We start from the raw sequence: 18,058 nt of genomic DNA, 5'->3' as shown, positions 1-18,058 counted from the left end.
TTAGGAGAATCGTCTCCTTTCCCTAGACTCTTGGTTCCTTTCTGCTCTCTAGTCTGCTTAGCTACTGGTTTCTGTACTAGCAAGTGTAAAAGGCTTAAATTACATTATCCCGGTACTATTATAACAGATTTGTGGGCAAGGAAGATTGCCCAGAGAAGCACCAATGCAATCAAGAGTAATTATTTTTTTGACATATCAGGAGAAGTGGGCAGTAATGCTTGCTGTATCACAGTATCCAGAGAACACAGCTCCTTCTAGGTCACCAACCATCTTGCTCACTTGCCCTCCTTTAGTTTCAAAAGGTTCAGGCTGTGGAGGGCCTGACCCGGTGGTGCAGTGCCAAGTTCACATGTTTTGCTTCGGTGGGCCAGGTTTCACAGGTCCGGATCCCAGGGGCGGACCTACGCACCGCTTGTCAGGCCATGTTTTGGCAGGTGTCCCACATATAAAGTGGAGGAAGATGGGCACGGATGTTAGCTCAGGGCTAGTCTTCCTCAGCACAAGGAGGTATTGGCGGCAAATGTTAGCTCAGAGCTAATCTTCCTAAAAAAGGAGAAAAGGTTCAGGCTGTGGAACCAAAGAAGACATGGTATTTGTCTTAAAATTGGTGGAGTACACAGTTCCCATTGATGGAATTTTGTATCATTTGTTGATCTTTATCTTTCTTTAGGCAGAAAGGCTAAAAAGAAACCCATGTTCTTTCTGAATTAAACTTTTTCTTGGTTTCATTTTAGAGTAGCTTTATTCTGCATACATATGCCTTTGACTTAATTAAAGTAGCAGTACAACCTCTGGAAGGTACTATCTGTATCATCTGTTTCAATTTTCACTGCTTTAGTTGTTCGTGACAAGCCAAAGGAGAAGTAAAATCTAGCCCGTCTCTCCTCTCTGTAAATGGTTTTAAGCAAATTAAGTGAGTCAAGTGGCAGGGTTTAGGTGCTGTAGTTAACTGCGTTTCTCTACCTGAAAGTTTGCTTGTAATATATATTGCTGATTAGGGAGAATACTTTCCCCACTTAGAGAAGCAGATGTACAGATATATACCTGAAATTTTCTAGTCTTGTGAGGTAGAGAGGAAGCTTTATTTTGTCCTATGCCAGAAAGGCAAATGTTTCTTTGCCTAATCATGTCCAACTCCAAAAATTGTAATACCCCAGCACCAGAGGTGCTCTGGAGAAGTATATTTAGATCAGCCTTGTTGCTGCCAGTCTTGATGGCTACTTGGAGGATCTTCTTGTGTTTATCACAAAGTGATAGCAGTTTTTAGGGCAGAGCCCCTAGATTTTGTGGGTCTGAGTGTATCCCCTGGTAAGAACCTTTTAGGGTTCTTAGTTGGCAACCACATATTTGGGCCTACTGGCTTTCTTTTGGAGGGAGGAGTGAAAGAGGGTGGGAGAAGATTATGGTAAATCCTAGAGTTGTTCATGCTTTCAAACATGCATGTATTTGGAGGCAAAGATGTGACTGTTCTTTTAAGTTTTTGATATGCTATTAAAAAAAAAAAAGAAAAACCACTGGGGTTTGGCATTAAATATTAGCTTGTTGTCCTCCCAAGAAAGAGAACATATCTGAGCGAGGCAGATAGAATATTTAAAGATTGATGGCTTTACCAATCTGTCATGTTGGAGATGGGCTAAAGAGTGGTTGACAGTCCCAGGTAGAGCCAGAAGATCTGAGAGCATTCAGAATTCTAGGCTCTTAGGGCCGGCCCTGTGGCTGAGTAGTTAAGTTTGTGCACTCCGCTTCTGGGGCCCAGGGTTTCGCTGTTTCAGATCCTGGGCGCAGACATGGCGCTGCTCATCAAGCCATGCTGAGCGGTGTCCCACATGCCACAACTAGAAGGACCCACAACTAAAAACATACAACTATGTACTGGGGGGGCTTTGGGGAGAAAAAGGAAAAATAAAATCTTAAAAAAAAAATTCTAGGCTCTTAGTCTTGGTGCAATCACAGGGAACCACTGTTGAGTGTAAATAAGTATCTGTGTTGCTGAGAATCTTTCCTTTCAAAGGCCTTTTAAAAAGTAGACTGTCTCCATTAGGCGTCTAGTATCCCCATTTTTGACTGAATCCTTGTCCCCATTCCTGCCCTTCATTGATTTTGGTTTTTAAAAGTCCTTTTGTTCTCTTGTTAGTAAACATGACTGAGAAAGCAGTAGGAAGGAGTGATGGTGACGCTAGTGTTGGTGAGCTGTGTTTCTTTTGATGCAACTTATAAAGGTTGGGATTTCTCCTAGTTTTGGAGGCATGTGCTTTTTGGCAGTTGTTGCTGTTGGGGGCTGGCCGGGCTAGGATCATGTGACAGCCTAATTCTGTTGTGCTAGCATTGTGTTCTGTGCCCAGGGCTAGGTAATTTAGCAATAAATCTGGGGGTGATGCACCTGAGTCAGACATTAGGCGAGGGAAAATCTTGCATAGAAGTTTGGGCAGAGGTTCATTTAAACCATGAAGATCTTTTATTTCTCCTACTAGCGACATCACCCTAAACAGAACTATCCTGGAGTCTTGCTTAATGCATAGACCGATTGAAATTTATATTGCCGAACCCTTTTCTTACTCTTGTTCTGCCAGTAGCTTCCTGGTGTTCATGTTTCCCCCTTCCTGTGCGTGGCAGGCTTTGTTTTGTATTCTGAAATATAGCCAAGTTTGGATTTGTCCTTCCTGCTTCTCCCTCTCTACATTTTGAATAACTTTCTATTTAGATGTGTTTCCTCCTGCCTACGTAGATCGCCACAGGCTATTCAAAGCTATTTGCACAGGATAGAATTAAGAGCTAAAATACCCATTCATATTTATTTGAAGAATCCCTTTCAATTTTAGTGGGCTTTTTGACCCAATTGGCTAAATTTAAAGTGATGAATTTGCATGTATATTGGCTAGATGCTAGCAGTGTGGGTTGCTGAAGCTTGGAAATGTCATTCCCTCAGAACCCTCTAAATGTGCTTTGGTGTGGAGGGACAGCGACATGTGCTGAGGCAAGCAAAAAAAATTGAACGTGTGATGTCATCAATGCAAAGAAAATCAGTAACAGATATTTGGCCCAAAGAGAGCAAGATCATTTCTTGTTAGGAATGGCTTATTGCAGCATGTCAACATTATACCTGCTGTTGAGTATTGACGTTGGTATTACTGAAACAGGGCCTGCTAAGGTTTGAGCTCCCGCAGGAGCTGATTCTATTCTGCTGCTTATTTTGTGTGTGTGTGTGTGTGTGTGTGTGTGTGTGTGTGTGTATGTGTATGTGTATGTGTTTGGCTGTGGGAGGGCTGGTCTCTCTGTCTAATGGCTTCATAGTATTTCCCTATGTGTGTTTGCGGGTTTAAGTGTGTGTCTAATGGCTTCACAGCTTTTTCCCTTATATGGCTATGCTATAATTTATGGATATATAGTTTGTTTTGAGGCTTTTAGCTTTTGCAGACAGTATAAAATGAATATCCTTTTAATATCTCTTTGCATCCTTAGGTAAGTTTATATACAAGGTAAGTTCCTAGCAGTAAAATTGCTGGGTTACAGGGTGTGCATATTTAAAATGGATAGACATTGCTACATTTGCCTTCCAAAAGTTTTAAACCATTTTATACTTGCCCCAGTAGTCTGAAAGTGTGCTCTAACCCTCACTTAACACCATAGTGGAAGCTTACCAAACTTTAAAAATATATGTGAATCTGATAGGTGAAAAATGCTCTCTTTGATTTGTTCTTCTTTAACTATGAGTGAGATCGAGCATCATTTTGTATGTAGGTGTATTGTCCTTTTTAATGAATGGCAGAACTGGCGGGAATAAACACACACTTGCCATACTATGCTAAAGATGGAGCACCAGTTGGTGAACAGGAGATGTTATAGAATCCTCACTAAACAAAGATTTCCTGTTAACCCATTATTTTTAGTGGAGCAAAGAGAATCAGAGCCCTTTAGAAAGTTTTTTTTTTCTTTTGAATCAACATAGAAACCAAAAGGGTTCCTTGGTTTATCACAGATCTTAGCCTGACTTTACCAGTTAACTGAGTATTGAAAAATTCTTCTGAAATATCCCCAAAGAATATCTATTCTTTTTTCTTCCTGGATTATTAGTAGCTTCAAAGTTAAGCTCTTATTCTATGACCTTTATATACTTGGTTTATATACTTATTTGCTTTATATACCTGTTTGTACTTCTGAGAACTTTCCAAATTATTATGCACAGCAGCTGTTTAACGAGTAGATGATTACTTTCTGTTTTAAGAAGAAGAAATCTGGTGTCTCAAAAAGGGGTTAGAATATCTCAGCTACATGCTTCAACTTGTGCCAGAACCCTCTTAGTATTGGCTTTCTAATTCTTCTTTATCATGGATTTTGTCATTGGTCACATGCTCATTGTGATCTACCAGAATTTGGTGGAAAGGTGCCACGTATTCATTGTCCTTCACTTAATGCTAAGTTTTGTGCTGAGCAGCCATCTATGTGGACATAGTGTAGTTATGCCATGGTGGAATACCTCAAAAGCCATATTCTAGCATGTTGCTCTGGCCAGAGCTGAAAATACCTAAGCTTAATAGAACTGATAGGACATCTAGACAGATGCCTGGGCATATTTTTAGGTGTAAGGCAACATTGAGCCAAGAATAATGTAAAAGTGGTGAGCAAGCGTGGCTATCATCTGAGAAAATACCGAGACAAACCAGTAAAGGTCATTTCTAACTTTTGCTTTCTGTGACAGGAAAGAGAAGGAAAGTAGGGTAATAAGTATGTAACATTAGAGTTCCCAACCTAGTTTTTTAATTTTTAGGCTGTAATACGTAACATTAGGCAAACTAGAAACTTCTGTTCCTTGCAACTTTAAGGAGAGGGTACTCTTTCAGAGAATTTGGAAATGCAGGTCTATATAACCATTGTATTCTAATATTAAGCTACTTAGTCTTTGTCTAAGGCCACTGACCCTTGTCACATATTCAGCTCATGCAGAACCCATCAGCCATCTGTGGGCCAGGTAGAACAACCAGGTCAAATTGCTTCTCGTGTTATTCACTAAATGCATATTGCATGATGATATGTTGCCCAGCCCACAGCAAACCTTTTAGTCCTACTCCTGAAGACATGGGTTGACTCTTTAATAGATGCTAGTCTCACTTGGTTTTCAAACATTTTTTTGAGAATCTCTAATATTAGCTCCTGTATTCTTCTCTGAAGCCTTCCAGCTGCACTTAGATATCACTTTCTTTCTGAAGTTCCTCACCCCCTGCTTTACTTGAAGGCCTCTACTCTGTGGATGACAGCCTCAGTTTTCCCCTTTTGTACCTGGAGGTGAAGGTGCTGCTCAGTGTCTTGGGTGTGGGAGTTGGGGGGCGGCCTTCAGATGCCCATTCTGACTTGGGTTTTGTGGAACGCCATGATTCTTAGTTTTTAAATTTTGTTTAATTTCTGATGGCTGATGGAGGCATTGTGTCAAATTAGACCTTCCTGTTAAATTAATCAAACCTTCTTGTTTCCTTTTAAATAGTCCTTAAATGTTTCAAGGCCGAAACATTGGGTTTTACCTTTCTCTGTTACTTTCTCCATCGTTACTTTAGTTTAAAATGAAGATAGAAAGCAGTATTTGGGGTTCTTTGAAAAGCCTTATCTTTTCACTGTTAAAAAGAAAGCAGGAGACTGATAATTTGCCGCTTAGAGCACACATTAAGTCCTGTGACTTTTAAACATGTCTGTAATTGGTCACTGGCTTTTCACTTTGTTCATGTCCAACGGGAGAAGACAGGTCAACAGGTATATTTATCCCAGGGTATGATTTGAGAATGGCTGTGAGGGGAAGCATGAGGTGTTGTGGGAGCACTTTAGAGGGACACCTAGCTGCAACTTAGGGTTGAGGGTGTCTAGAGTAAGCTGCTACAAGGAAGCATGATATCTCATCTAAAGAATGAATAAGAGTTAGAAGAGGGGAAGAGTATTCCAGGTAGGCACGAGAGACCATGGCGTGTCTGAAGAATTAAAATGTGTATAGATGGATCATAGCATGGACGATGGCAGAGTGACCATAGTCACTGAAGTAATAGGAATGGCTGGGCTCCAGCAGGGAGAGTGCAGAATAAAAAGAGAAGGAAGCCTCTGGCAGAAGAGCCCTGAAGACATCATGTAGATGCTTCAAATTAGAGCACATTTTTCCCTGGAAGCGTTGTGGAAGTATTCACCTTGTGTTTTTCCCTGGAAGCATTGTGTTTATTTTGTGCTGTTACCTTTTAGGTTGAGTAGTCTTTTGTAGGCTCACCTGGGAACCTTTGTTACATTAATTCTAGGGACGAAAACACGCCATGCTATGCCCCTAGCAATGCCAGGGACATATTTCATCCTTTCCGGGCTGTTGGATATTTCATCCCTTCCCAACTGAGAACAGGAGTTGAGAGCTGGTAGGGTATGGGTGAGAAATTGATGGATGTATATGCAGCAGGTGGAGCACTGAGACCTGCTGTCATTTGTGGCAAAGGTTGGAGTGGTTGGAGTAGTTGTGAACTGGTTATAGGAGAATGCTTACTCTTTGTGAAGCAAGAAGTGGTTCTTTGGAAGAAAAAAAATGCTGCTTCTTTCAGAAGTCACCACCAAGTGAGTAAACTGCTCCAGGAAATTCTAGTTCTTAATACTTTTTAAAAAACCAGTGCCTAACTTAAATATAACCTTCTGTATAGTTTTTACTTACTACTCTGACCCACTGTAACATCATTCAGAACTCCTACCAGACCCAGCACGATACAGGGTATTGCTGAATTAGGTGTTGCTCTGAATCATTTTATCTCAGATTATAAACCCTTTCAGAGAAAGATAATGGCTAGTCCGGCCCATTCCAATGGATTCAGAGTAGGTGCTCAGTAAAGAGTGTGTCTAAATAAATAGAAGTCTGTCCACACAGGAGGAAGGTGGAGTGGCTTCTTCATGCTTCTGCTAAAGATGAGTTTTGAAAGCCCTTTCACTATCTCGGCTAGAACTGTGTTGCTAGAGGCCGTCCCACCTGATAACCTTTGCTTCTCCTCAGCTCAGCTGATATTTACTTGCTGAGGAGAAGCTTTATGTTAAAATCCAAACATACCTTATCTTTTTTTAGAAAGCCCTTTGTCATTGCTTACCAGGAACATACATATCAAAATTGAGTGAACCTAGGTGGTCTCTCTCTGCTCTGGGGAATAGAGTCTTAGCTAGGTGGGAGCTGAGAGTCACTTATTTTAAAGATTCATTGAGCAGCTTTACTTTGGCCTAGATAAAACTAGACATAAAAAATCATAACAGCGTTAATTTCAAAGAGAAGTAAAATCACGTTTTATAGATCAGCAAGCTTTCTGCTTTCATCATGCTCATTGTTAAGGTTGTAAGTGTGTGTATTGTGTGTGTACTCATCCCTATTATATATATATATATATTTTTATTAATGTTATGATAGATTACAACCTTGTGAGATTTCAGTTGTACATTTTTGTTAGTCATGTTGTGGGTACACCACTTCCCCCTCTGTACCCTCCCTCCACCCCCCCTTTTCCCTGTTAACCACCGATCAGATCTCCTTATCAATATACTAACTTCCACCTATGAGTGGAGTCATATAGAGTTCGTCTTTCTCTGACTGGCTTATTTCGCTTAACATAATACCCTCGAGGTCCATCCACGTTGTTGTGAATGCATCCCTATTATATTTTAAATGATTGGAACCCTAAACTTGTTATTTGGATCTTTTTTTTTTTTTAAAGGGATGCTTTGATTTAAAAGATGGTCAGTCTAGTATAACCTACAAGCTTCAGTAAATAAACTTCTGAACTGTCCCCTTCTGATTAATGAGGCATAAACCTCTATTTCCCAAGTAACAAGAAAGACAAATTGATTTTTAGAGTAGTTTGACAAAGACAGAATTAACAGATTCATGGTGTGGGTTGGGTCTTAAAGTGAATTTTGCTGCACGACTCTAATTCCCTCAAAAGTCAAGTTTAAGAATTTGCTTTTATATAACTTTCAAAGTAAATTGAGGAAATTTCTGGGCATTTGAGGTTACAGGGGATTGGGCTCTCATGAGGTCATTGAGCCCAACCTTTGGGTTTCAGATAACAGATACTTTCTGGAATAAATAATCTGTTAGAAACATCCAAAATATGTGGCTAGGTACGTTGACAAACTTTACTGGGTTTAGTTAGAGAAATTTTCTTCAAGTGAGTGTCCAAGGAATGTGCTGAGACCTTCCTGATTAAAGCATTAATTATGAGGTCAGTTTGATGTTTTAAAAAATCTCTTCAATTTTATCCGCCTTTGCCTTAGATCCTGGTATTTTGATCTTTGAGATAGATTGTCTTTTCTTTTGTTACTGATGGCCGTGAGTAAATCAGTTTATTCTTGCAGGTAGAAATTCTCATACCTGAATCAGTTTTTGTTGAGACTCTTTTTTACCCATTAACATTAGTCGACTGCTTAATTTTATTGGCAGTACCAAGAGTATTGTGGAGAAAGGTAAGGGATGCGACCTTGACCAGATTTGATAGTGACCATATCAATTTATCACTTATTTTCCACTCTTAATATTCATAATTCCCCTCTTGTCTCCTTTCTGTCCTCTGCTAAATAACCTGTATCCCCAATATTCCTTCTCTTTTCTCCTCTAATAGTCCATAGAGATGAGGGCAGAGGGACAAGTGTCATTGTTCCCTTTTAACAGATTGGGAGTAAGAAAGAAAGTGAGTAACAAATGTACATAAAAGGCCCTCAGAAAATGTGTAACCACATTTCCCTCATCCCCAACCATTCATTTGCTGTGCTGGCTTATGTATTGATGGGATGTCCATAGCAGAATGTCATGAGAGCAGCCAAAGGTAGAACACTGGGTTAAATTTCTTTGTCCATTTGTATCTTTCCTGTGATTACTATGTTTTACAAAAAGAGCCACATTTATTGGCTGGGCATTTTATAAGGAAAAACTTTTAATATACTTCCTAGTTTAACCCAGCTGATGTCTTACTAGGTATTTCCAAGCACATGGCTAGCTCTACCTGGGATAACTACTTTTGTCCCTTTTCTTTCAACTATGATCTATTTTGAGTCTGCTTAGAATGTTCTCTGGGGCAAATTTCAACTTGACCCCTTGACCTCTGAAGAAATGCTGATTTATATACCTTTCTCAGGGTGGCTAATATGTTCTTTTCTGTGCAGTACAATTGCATTAAGCTCAGCTTAGAATTTTAAAAAATAGGGCTGAAGTAATCTTACAAAGCATTCTTGTTCAAGCTGCATAATATACATCATTAACTCTGACCTATGATGGTTTATCTTAGTCTTAAAATTTGTTGTTTCACATTGTTTTAGTGCCAGATGCCATCTTTCCCATTTTGATGTCCTTCAAATCTCAGAGTTCATCAAAATCAGGTGTAACCTGTTCTTGCTTGCAGTTCAAGGAGGGCTAGTTCCTTAATGAAATTGGTGTATGCTGAACCTTGAATTAAAATATAAATTTAATTTTTTAAGGGAAACGTTAAACGAAAGTCTTATCTGTTGCCTTCTTTTATTTTGGAAAAACTCCCTCAATTCCCATCATGGGATAATGTGGAGGCTAAGAGTTGTAAGGTTAGTTTTTTATGAACAAAGCCACATGGTTCTTCACCCTCCCTCTCCCCTCCTTATTTTCCAGCTTTGTGCCAAAACAATTGATTGTTTTCTCAGTGTTGATTTGAGCACAGATAGCTGTCAGCTATCATTAAATTTCCCTGTGAATTACTAAAATGTGCATCTCTTTCCTTTTTTTCCAGGCTGGACGTAAAGAAAGAAGTGATGCACTCAATTCTGCAATAGATAAAATGACCAAGAAGACGAGGGACTTGCGTAGACAGGTAAGCTGAAAGAAAGTGCTGATTGTTTCCCCAAGTTCTCAATTTTGTAGTTTTGGTTATAAAATCTCAATAAATATTGGACCTCTATCTTTTATTGGAGTAAAGGATGGATTTTCACAGGAAACAGACTATCTGTCTCTGTTTTGTTGCTAATAAACTTTTAAATGGCTACTAAAATCTCTTGGGTATCTAGAATAATACAGTCCCACTGGGATAGACTGAATAAATTAGCTCTCGTGTGAAAAGGATGTACAGGTAAGAAAATCAATTTACCATGACTTGGGGACATGTGAAAGTACCCTGAAGCATCTTGTGATATTAGTTCACAAATAGTAGAGACAGAAATTGGAGTAATTTATTTGACTTGCCCTGTTCTGATGGCACACTCACAGTTCCCTTAGATCCTTGGTGGAGATGAGTTTCTAGTACAAATACGGTGGGTCTGGAGATATTTGGGGTACTCAATTTTCTGAGGTAGTAAATACAGAGGAGAGAATCTCTTCATTTAATGGTAAATAATCTCATTAATAGTTTGGAATTGAATTTAGTTTTAGTCTTTAAAAAATGTAGTTGAGGGGCCGGCCCCGTGGCCAAGTGGTTAAGTTCGTGTACTCTGCTTCGGCGGCCCAGGGTTTCACTGGTTCCAATCCTGAGTGTGGACATGGCACCGCTTGTCAAGCCATGCTGAGGTGGCATCCCACATGCCACAACTGGAAGGACCCACAACTAGGATATGCAGCTAGTACTGGTGGGATTTGGGGAAAAGAAAAAAAATGTAGTTGAGGGGGCTGGCCCCATGGCCTAGTGGTTAAGTTCAGCATGCTCTGCTTTGGTGGCCCAGGTTCACAGGTTCAGACCCTGGGTGTGGACCTACACCACTTGTCAGCCATGCTGTGGCAGCAACCCAAGTATAAAGTAGAGGAAGATTGGCACAGATGTTAGCTCGGGGCTAATCTTCCTCAGAGGAAAAGAAAAACCCAGTAGCATTGGATTTATAAAACAATGTATTAAGATTTTTTTAAAAAATTGTAGGGGCTGGCCTGGTGGTGCAGTGGTTAAATGCGCACGTTCTGCTTCAGAGGCCCGGGATTCGCCGGTTCAGATCTTGGGTGCGGACATGGCACCGCTTGGCAAGCCATGCTGTGGTAGGCGTCCCACATATAAAGTAGAGGAAGATGGGCACGGATGTTAGCTCAGGGCCAGTCTTCCTCAGCAAAGAGAGGAGGATTGGCGGCAGGTGTTAGCTCAGGGCCAATTTTCCTCAAAAAAAAAAAAAAAAGAAAAAGAAATTGTAGAAATAATTTCTACACTTAGTGAAGATATATTTTGTTATTCATGTCTTAATATAAAGCAAAATTAAAGGTGGAGTGTATCTTTATTCATTTTCCTTTTGGTGAATTAGTTATAAAGATAACCTTTCAGTTTTAAGGTTCATGGTGTGCTAACCCTGAACAGATAAACCAGAAAGTGCTGTTTTCCTCTCTTCTCATTTTTATTTAGCCAGTTAGGCTGATTACGTATATTCCAAGGCTATGTGCCAGTTCAACCCAGAGCTGCTGTCTATTCAGTTTTGAGTTATTCCTTTAAGATACAAGCTTTGGTTTTGTAATTCTCAAGAAAAAAGGATATTATCTTGAAAACTGAGATTCTGTTGCTGATATGCTGTAACTGTAGTGTAAATCGTTATCTCCATGATTGTGTTGCCTATGTTGCAGATTATATAACAGCATGGCTTCCATGAAGGGTCCTCATACAAGTACAGCCATGCTATTGTGAAGCCAAGCTTTCACTAGATTTAAAACTACAAGAGAAAAAAGCAATTTAGCTTCTTGGTAGAAATAAAATAAAATTTTTACAATTCAATTATTAGCTCCGCAAAGCTGTCATGGACCATGTTTCGGATTCATTCCTGGAAACCAACGTCCCACTTTTAGTATTGATTGAAGCTGCAAAGAATGGAAATGAGAAAGAAGTTAAGGAATATGCTCAAGTCTTCCGTGAACATGCCAACAAATTGATTGAGGTAAGCTTTATTAACTGTAGGTAATTTGGTGGAGAATGGTGATTTTTAATCACATTATTTAATCAGCAAAAAATTTTGGGGGCTCACCTGGTATACAATATGTATAAAATGAAAGTCTTTCATTATTGGTCAGTTTACATTAATTATGTACATGATTAAATATAGATAGTCCCTATCTTGGAAACTTAACATCTCCACTTAATGTTAATGCAGATAAAGATAGATCATGACATGCCTAAACTCAGAAGACACTGTAGGATGAAGTAGTGGCTAGAAGCTAGAGCTCAAGAATTGCACTGCCTGGGCTTGCATCCTGGCAAATTATTACTTAACCTTTCTGAATTCCCATTTCTAGTCTGTAAAATGAGGATACTAATGATACCTATCTCAGAATTATTTTGAGGTCTAAAAGAGATGGTGTGTGTCAAGTGCTTAACCTTGCCTGAGACATAGACTCAGCCTAATCATCTTGTTCTAAAATTGAAGAAACCGAGCTCTAACATGCTGCTAATTTGATATGTTTGAAGAGTAGAAATCTATAAGTGGTTGGTTTGTTAAGTGACAAGAAGGAGGAGGAGTGAATTGCTATTTAATTTCCAGGTAGGTTAGGCTTGCTCCTGCCTTTTGATAACTGAAATTATATAATCGTTTAATTTATTCATTATTACTTTATTTCAAAAATTTGACACATGGTAAGCATATACTCAAATTGTTTGATTTTGTAACCTTAAATGTAAAACATCCAGTATTTGGAAAAGATATTCCATAGACCATTTGGTAACTTGGTCATTATGTAAGAACAGAAAATGAACCGTTTATGTAAAATGTGTGTCTTGTGCATTTGGATTTATAGTGACATTAGGCCAGGTTAATAACATAAAAATATTCCAAGGAAAACGTAGTAATCATGTTAAATGAATTACTAATTTTACATCTAGTTTGCTTTGAACGTTAAGTGTTATTCTGACCTGAATTAATTATGTACAGAATACATAGGTCAGTCTGCTATTCAAGTTAATGATTTTGGCATTTGGAATTAAAATCAGATGACTTTCATTTTGTGTCTCCGTTAAGCGTAATCTTGTTCACAGTAGTCACATGACAGCATGAGGTGTAACCTCCACATGTACAAAGATTATCTTCAGGAAGCCAACCTCCTGTAAGTAGCCTACATATTAAAAAGTGTGCCTGTGAGGCAGGAAGCAGGAACTCTACCAGCCCCCAGCCTTGGATAACAGGTTCCAGTAATGGCATGAGAAAGGGCTCAGTGTGGCAGCTGAACCTCAGAGGGCAACCCTTGTCTGTACTGCAGCTGGAGGGTCCTTTCTTAGGGGCTGCTGTGTCATCCTCAGCCTCTCTAGCTAACACAGCTGACACTTACTGAGCACCTACTGTGTACCAGGTGTATGCAAATACAATGACTTTCCATGGTAACATTGCTGAGGTAAGGGAACTTGACACTTAGAGAGGTTAGAAGACTTGCCTCAGATCACCTGGCTTGCGTCCCTCCAACAAAAAGGGCTGTACCACTCAAGTTCAGTGACTTAGCTGACAGCCTTATGCCCAGTGAGAAGCATTATATGGACCTGGTGGCTTTGGAGACCTTGCTCCTGGAGCTTTGTCCATGCTTATACTTTTTATTTAATTCTGAACATTACTCACCAAGGGCCCTTTAGAGCTTAGAATTTCGTGTTTCCTTTTACAACTCAGTTCTGACCCTTTTCTCACCTCTTTCCCCTCTCTGTGCCCTCCACACCCTTCACCCCCCATACATATTATACATGTATTAAATGACACATGGCTTTTCATTGCTTTTGAGGCATAACCAAAGGCTTTGTAGTGCCATTTTGCAAACAGTTAAATTACATTTATGGTAATGGAGATACTAGGATATATAATTGCATATGTGCGTGAAAAGGAAATGAGTTTTTAAAGTGTTATAAAAGCCTCAAATGCCTCACTCAAGGCAGAACTTTATTCTTCATTGACAAGGTTTCTCCTCCCCACACAATTTTGTGTTATAATGGAACACTGAACTAGTGAGAGAAGCGTTTTAAGCAAAGGTAAAATACTTCTTGTGGTTGTTTTGTTAATTTCCTAACTTCTTCCTTTCATTTCGTTAGTTCCTTCTTAAATGGAGTAAATGTCTGCAGGCCAACTTTGATTTTAGGGCCCGTTTGCCATTTTTCCTAGAGGTTTAGAGGGAAGTAAGAGTGCTAAGAGAAAGTTGAGTAGGGCTGGTGGTTGATAGTTCTCTGGCAGGAAAGGAAGGGCTCAGATTCTGTAGCCACTTAGAATTCTGCCAGATATGTTTGTCCTCCTAAAGTACTACAATACGGTTCTGCCGCTAACCACTTGGAGTTAGCACAGACCCCACAGGTAAAGTGCCTGGTCCCCAACAAGAGTGCCCTCACTGTAGATGCAAGCTGCGAGTTAGGGGGTCCCCAGCTCACCTGCACTTCTGACCCAACTGGCTATAAATTTAGGAGTTCCCATGAACACCCTCACTATACTGCCCTCACATTAAATGCCAGCTGCAAGTTTAGGGGTCCCCAGGCCTCTTGTACTTCTGACCAACTGGCTACAAATTTGGGGGTTTCCCGTGGCCCACTTCAGGTTATTTTGCTAGAACAACTCATAGTATTCAGCAGAGTGCTATACTTATTATTATATTTTATTGTAAAGGATACAAATCAGGACCTGCCAAATGAAGAGATACATAGGATGAAGCATGAGAAGGCCCCAAGTTAGTGTTTCCTGCCCTCTCCCTGTGGAATCAGGACATGTCACCCTCCTGGCACATAGATGGTTCACCAACCAGGAAGCTCCCTTGAGTTTCAGTGTCCAGAGTTATTATTGGAGTTTCATTATGTAGGCATGATTGATAGAATCATGATTTAATTGAACTCAGTCCAGTCCTTCTTCCTTTCCCCTGGAGTTTGGGCTCTCCTGAAAGTCCCAATCCTCTAATCACATAGTTGGCATGGTGCCCTACTCCATCCTCAGCAATCTCATTAGCATAACATCTAGGGGCTCAGCAGGAGTTACCTCATTAGCATAAACTATCAGGGCCAACGATGAATAACAAAGACACTACGAAATCTCAAGGATTTAGAAGTTCTCTCCCAGGGAATCCAGGACAAAGACTAGACATTCTTCATTATGTAACACCTCCCCATGTTGAACGTGTATGGGATGCATGGTTTTCAGGTAGCCTGCTACACAGCCATAAACGCCACATGGAAGAGGCAAGACAGGGCAGGTTTGTTTCCTGCAGATTTGTGTAGATCCTGTTTGTGGCCACTTACCCAGTGACTTACCACTTCTCTTATCTGGTGCTCCTTGCATTGTTTGAATTCTTCTTTTCCCTTAAGTTCTCCCCTTAGGAGCCAGGTTTTCTGTTTTCTCCAGGGAATTGGGTCCATCTCTTCACACCACAGTGAGTGGTTCTTTCTCATAGAATCCTTTTCACTCTGGTGTGTAAATCCCCTCTGTGTAACATCCCTGTATTGTCACTTTCCTTTCTTGGACTCTTTCTGTAGTGGGAAACTCCCCCTCTCCCGAGGCAGCCTGTTCCACTGGTGGATTCTCTGGTTGTTAGGAAAGAGGAGGCACAGTCTCCTTCTCTGGAACTACCCCTGTCCACCTTCTCACTGCTATGTACATGTGATTGAGAGGAGCTATAAGTGTAAAATACACACCTGATTTCGAAGATGTGGAATGGAAACAAAGAATGTAAAATATCTCGTTAACTTTTTATATTGATTATATGTTGAAGTGTAATACCTTGTGATTAAATTAACTATTTTTGCTGATTTCACCTTTTTTAATATGGCTATTGAGAAATTTAAAAATTTTTACGTGGCTCACATTATATTTCTCTTGAACAGCACTGGTCTAGATGATTTTCTCACGCCTTTCAGAGTCTCTCTTCATTGCGTCTGTTTTCTGAATGCTCGCCGCTCAAGTGCCAGGCCTTATTGAACACCTGCTCCAGGGGCAGGGCGACCAAGATAGAGCAGCTGAGGCCTCCATCATTCTGGAAGGCGACTCTGACCAGTGTATCCCAGGTTGGCTTTAGCCTTTTGGGCTGTGACCTTGCTCTGTGATTCCCACTGAGCTCACAGTCACTCCCCACCCAGGGTTTTCCCTCCTGAGGTGCTGCTGCTCTGTCCCGTCTTCTCCATTCTTGTCTGTGTGGGTGCAGTTGGTTATTTGTCTCTCTTTGGTTTTGTCACTCATCCATATAAACTTCGTAGATTCAGTCTACTGTTCTATCATGTCAGGATTGTTGTTGGCATTGCTCTTAAAGTTGTTGACTGCCCCTTCCAAACATACGTTCTTTCTTTCTTTTTTTTAAAATAAGCATATCTTTTATCCAATCTGATGTTTAAAAAATGTTGTCTAGGGTCCAGCCCCTGTGGCCTAGTGGTTAAGTTCAGTGCGCTCCACTTCAGTGGCCTGGGTTCAGTTCCTGGGTGCAGACCTACACCGCTGATCTGTCAGTGGCCATGCTGTGGTGACAGTTCACATATAAAAAAAATAGAGGAAGATTGGCAATGGATGTTAGCTCAGAGTGAATCTTCCTCAGTGGGGGAGAGGGGAGGAGGGCGGGGCGGGAAATCTTATCCAAGAAGGCATAGGATAGAACCTTTCAGTTTGCTACTAGAAATCATTTCTCTTCATTGAACAATTTTTTGTATGTAGTTGGCCTTTCAGCAGTTAAGAATTTTTAAATTTTTATCTTGCTCTCTAAATTATCTAGATAAAACATGTCTACACTACTCCCCTCACGTCCTTTTCAATATCTTCCATGATCCCTCCATTAAAATTGGGGTAACTATAGGAAGCATAGTTTATATTCTGGCAGCTTTGTGGATTCCAGCTGCCTGTCTGCTTCCCAGAGAAGGTTCTGTTAATGTGCTACAGAGTAATCCCCGTCTCCCCAATTTTCCCCATGAACACTTGTCCCGCTATACATCGGATAGCACTCCTTGAGGTTAAATGGACTCATCTCACATCTGATCTCTAAAGTATGTAGTCTAAGTTATTGGGTATTAGAAATGTGCTCTTCAACGCTGAAGTAAAGCCAAGCGTCTTCCCAGAACCATTTGGGGATGCTCTGTAATTCCTGCAGTGGGGATCTAGACTCACGTAAAACTCTCACCAGCCAGAGTTTACCCAGGGTTCTGTGGCAATACCACTTAGGCTCATTTGCCCAACTTCTTTATTAGAGAAATTACAAGAGCCTCTGAAAGCATCCCTTTGCAACAAGGTGCTTGGAGAGAAAAGATAAAGTGCCAATTTAGATTAGGTGCAGTTTGGGGACACTGCCATTTTAAAATATAGCTTTACAAAAACACTATAAAAGAAATAAAAGTTCATTTTAGAAATTGGAAAATAAAGAAAAGCACAAAGAAAACCAAGTAACATTTGGGAGCAAATTAACTGTTATTTTATCTATATGTTTTTTAAATGTTGGTTTTTTAAAAAATACACAAAATTGATGGTATCATACTGGTTTGGTTTTTGATGCAAAATGATACCGTAATATATTATTACATAATTTGTTTTCTCCCTCCTTATCATGTCATGGCCATTTTTCTATGTTGTACTCATTTACAGCATTTATATTGATTGCTTACTAGTTCATTTAATTAACCAGTCCCCTACCATTAGGTATTTAGGTTATTTAGGTTGCTACATGTATGGTCTGATAAACATCCTTGTACTTTTTTTGTGTTTTTTTCCCTTTGGCCAGTGTCCCACTTAATTTCTCAAGCCAAAAATCTAGGAGTCGTCCTTAATTATTCTTTTCCCTCATGTTTTATATTTAATCTACAAGCCCCCAAATCATTCTACTCTTCTTTATTTCCATAATCACCTCCCTAGTCCAAGCCATCATCTCTTGCTAGACTTCTGCAGCAGTCTCCTAATTGATTCTTTTGCTTGCCCTTTTGTCCTGCTCTAGTCTCTTTTTTGCAAAGTGGCCAACATAATCCTTTTAAATCAGATCATGTCATTCCTTTGCTTCAGGGCCGATTGACTCCCCCTTGGCTTCCAGGCACACGTAGGATAAAATCCTAAAATCCAGATTCTTGATCATGGTCCGTAAGGTACTCTGCTGGCCTTTTGAACGGCCTCTAATCCTGTGTCTCCCTTGCCTTCCAGCCCCCCATACTTGACTACTTCTTCCTCTTTGACCACCCCCAAA

At 40.1% G+C, this 18,058-nt stretch overlaps 1 protein-coding gene across 13 annotated transcripts in view; it reads left to right on the top strand.

Moving 5' to 3' along the window:
- The window catches only part of CTNNA1 (catenin alpha 1), a 314,003-nt gene that overhangs the window by 253,726 nt on the left and 42,219 nt on the right, over positions 1–18,058 (top strand). For all 13 annotated transcript variants that reach the window (XM_070234165.1, XM_070234167.1, XM_070234166.1 and 10 more), the window contains 2 exons: positions 9,741–9,821; positions 11,692–11,844. In XM_070234165.1, coding sequence (XP_070090266.1) covers positions 9,741–9,821; positions 11,692–11,844 — 234 coding nt within the window. The remainder of the gene's footprint in view (positions 1–9,740; positions 9,822–11,691; positions 11,845–18,058) is intronic.

The sequence above is a fragment of the Equus caballus genome, chromosome 14 (genome assembly GCF_041296265.1).
Source record: "Equus caballus isolate H_3958 breed thoroughbred chromosome 14, TB-T2T, whole genome shotgun sequence".
Classification (NCBI taxonomy): domain Eukaryota; kingdom Metazoa; phylum Chordata; class Mammalia; order Perissodactyla; family Equidae; genus Equus; species Equus caballus.
Note: the sequence above shows the minus strand (reverse complement) of the source record. Positions and strands in the feature narration are given on the sequence as shown.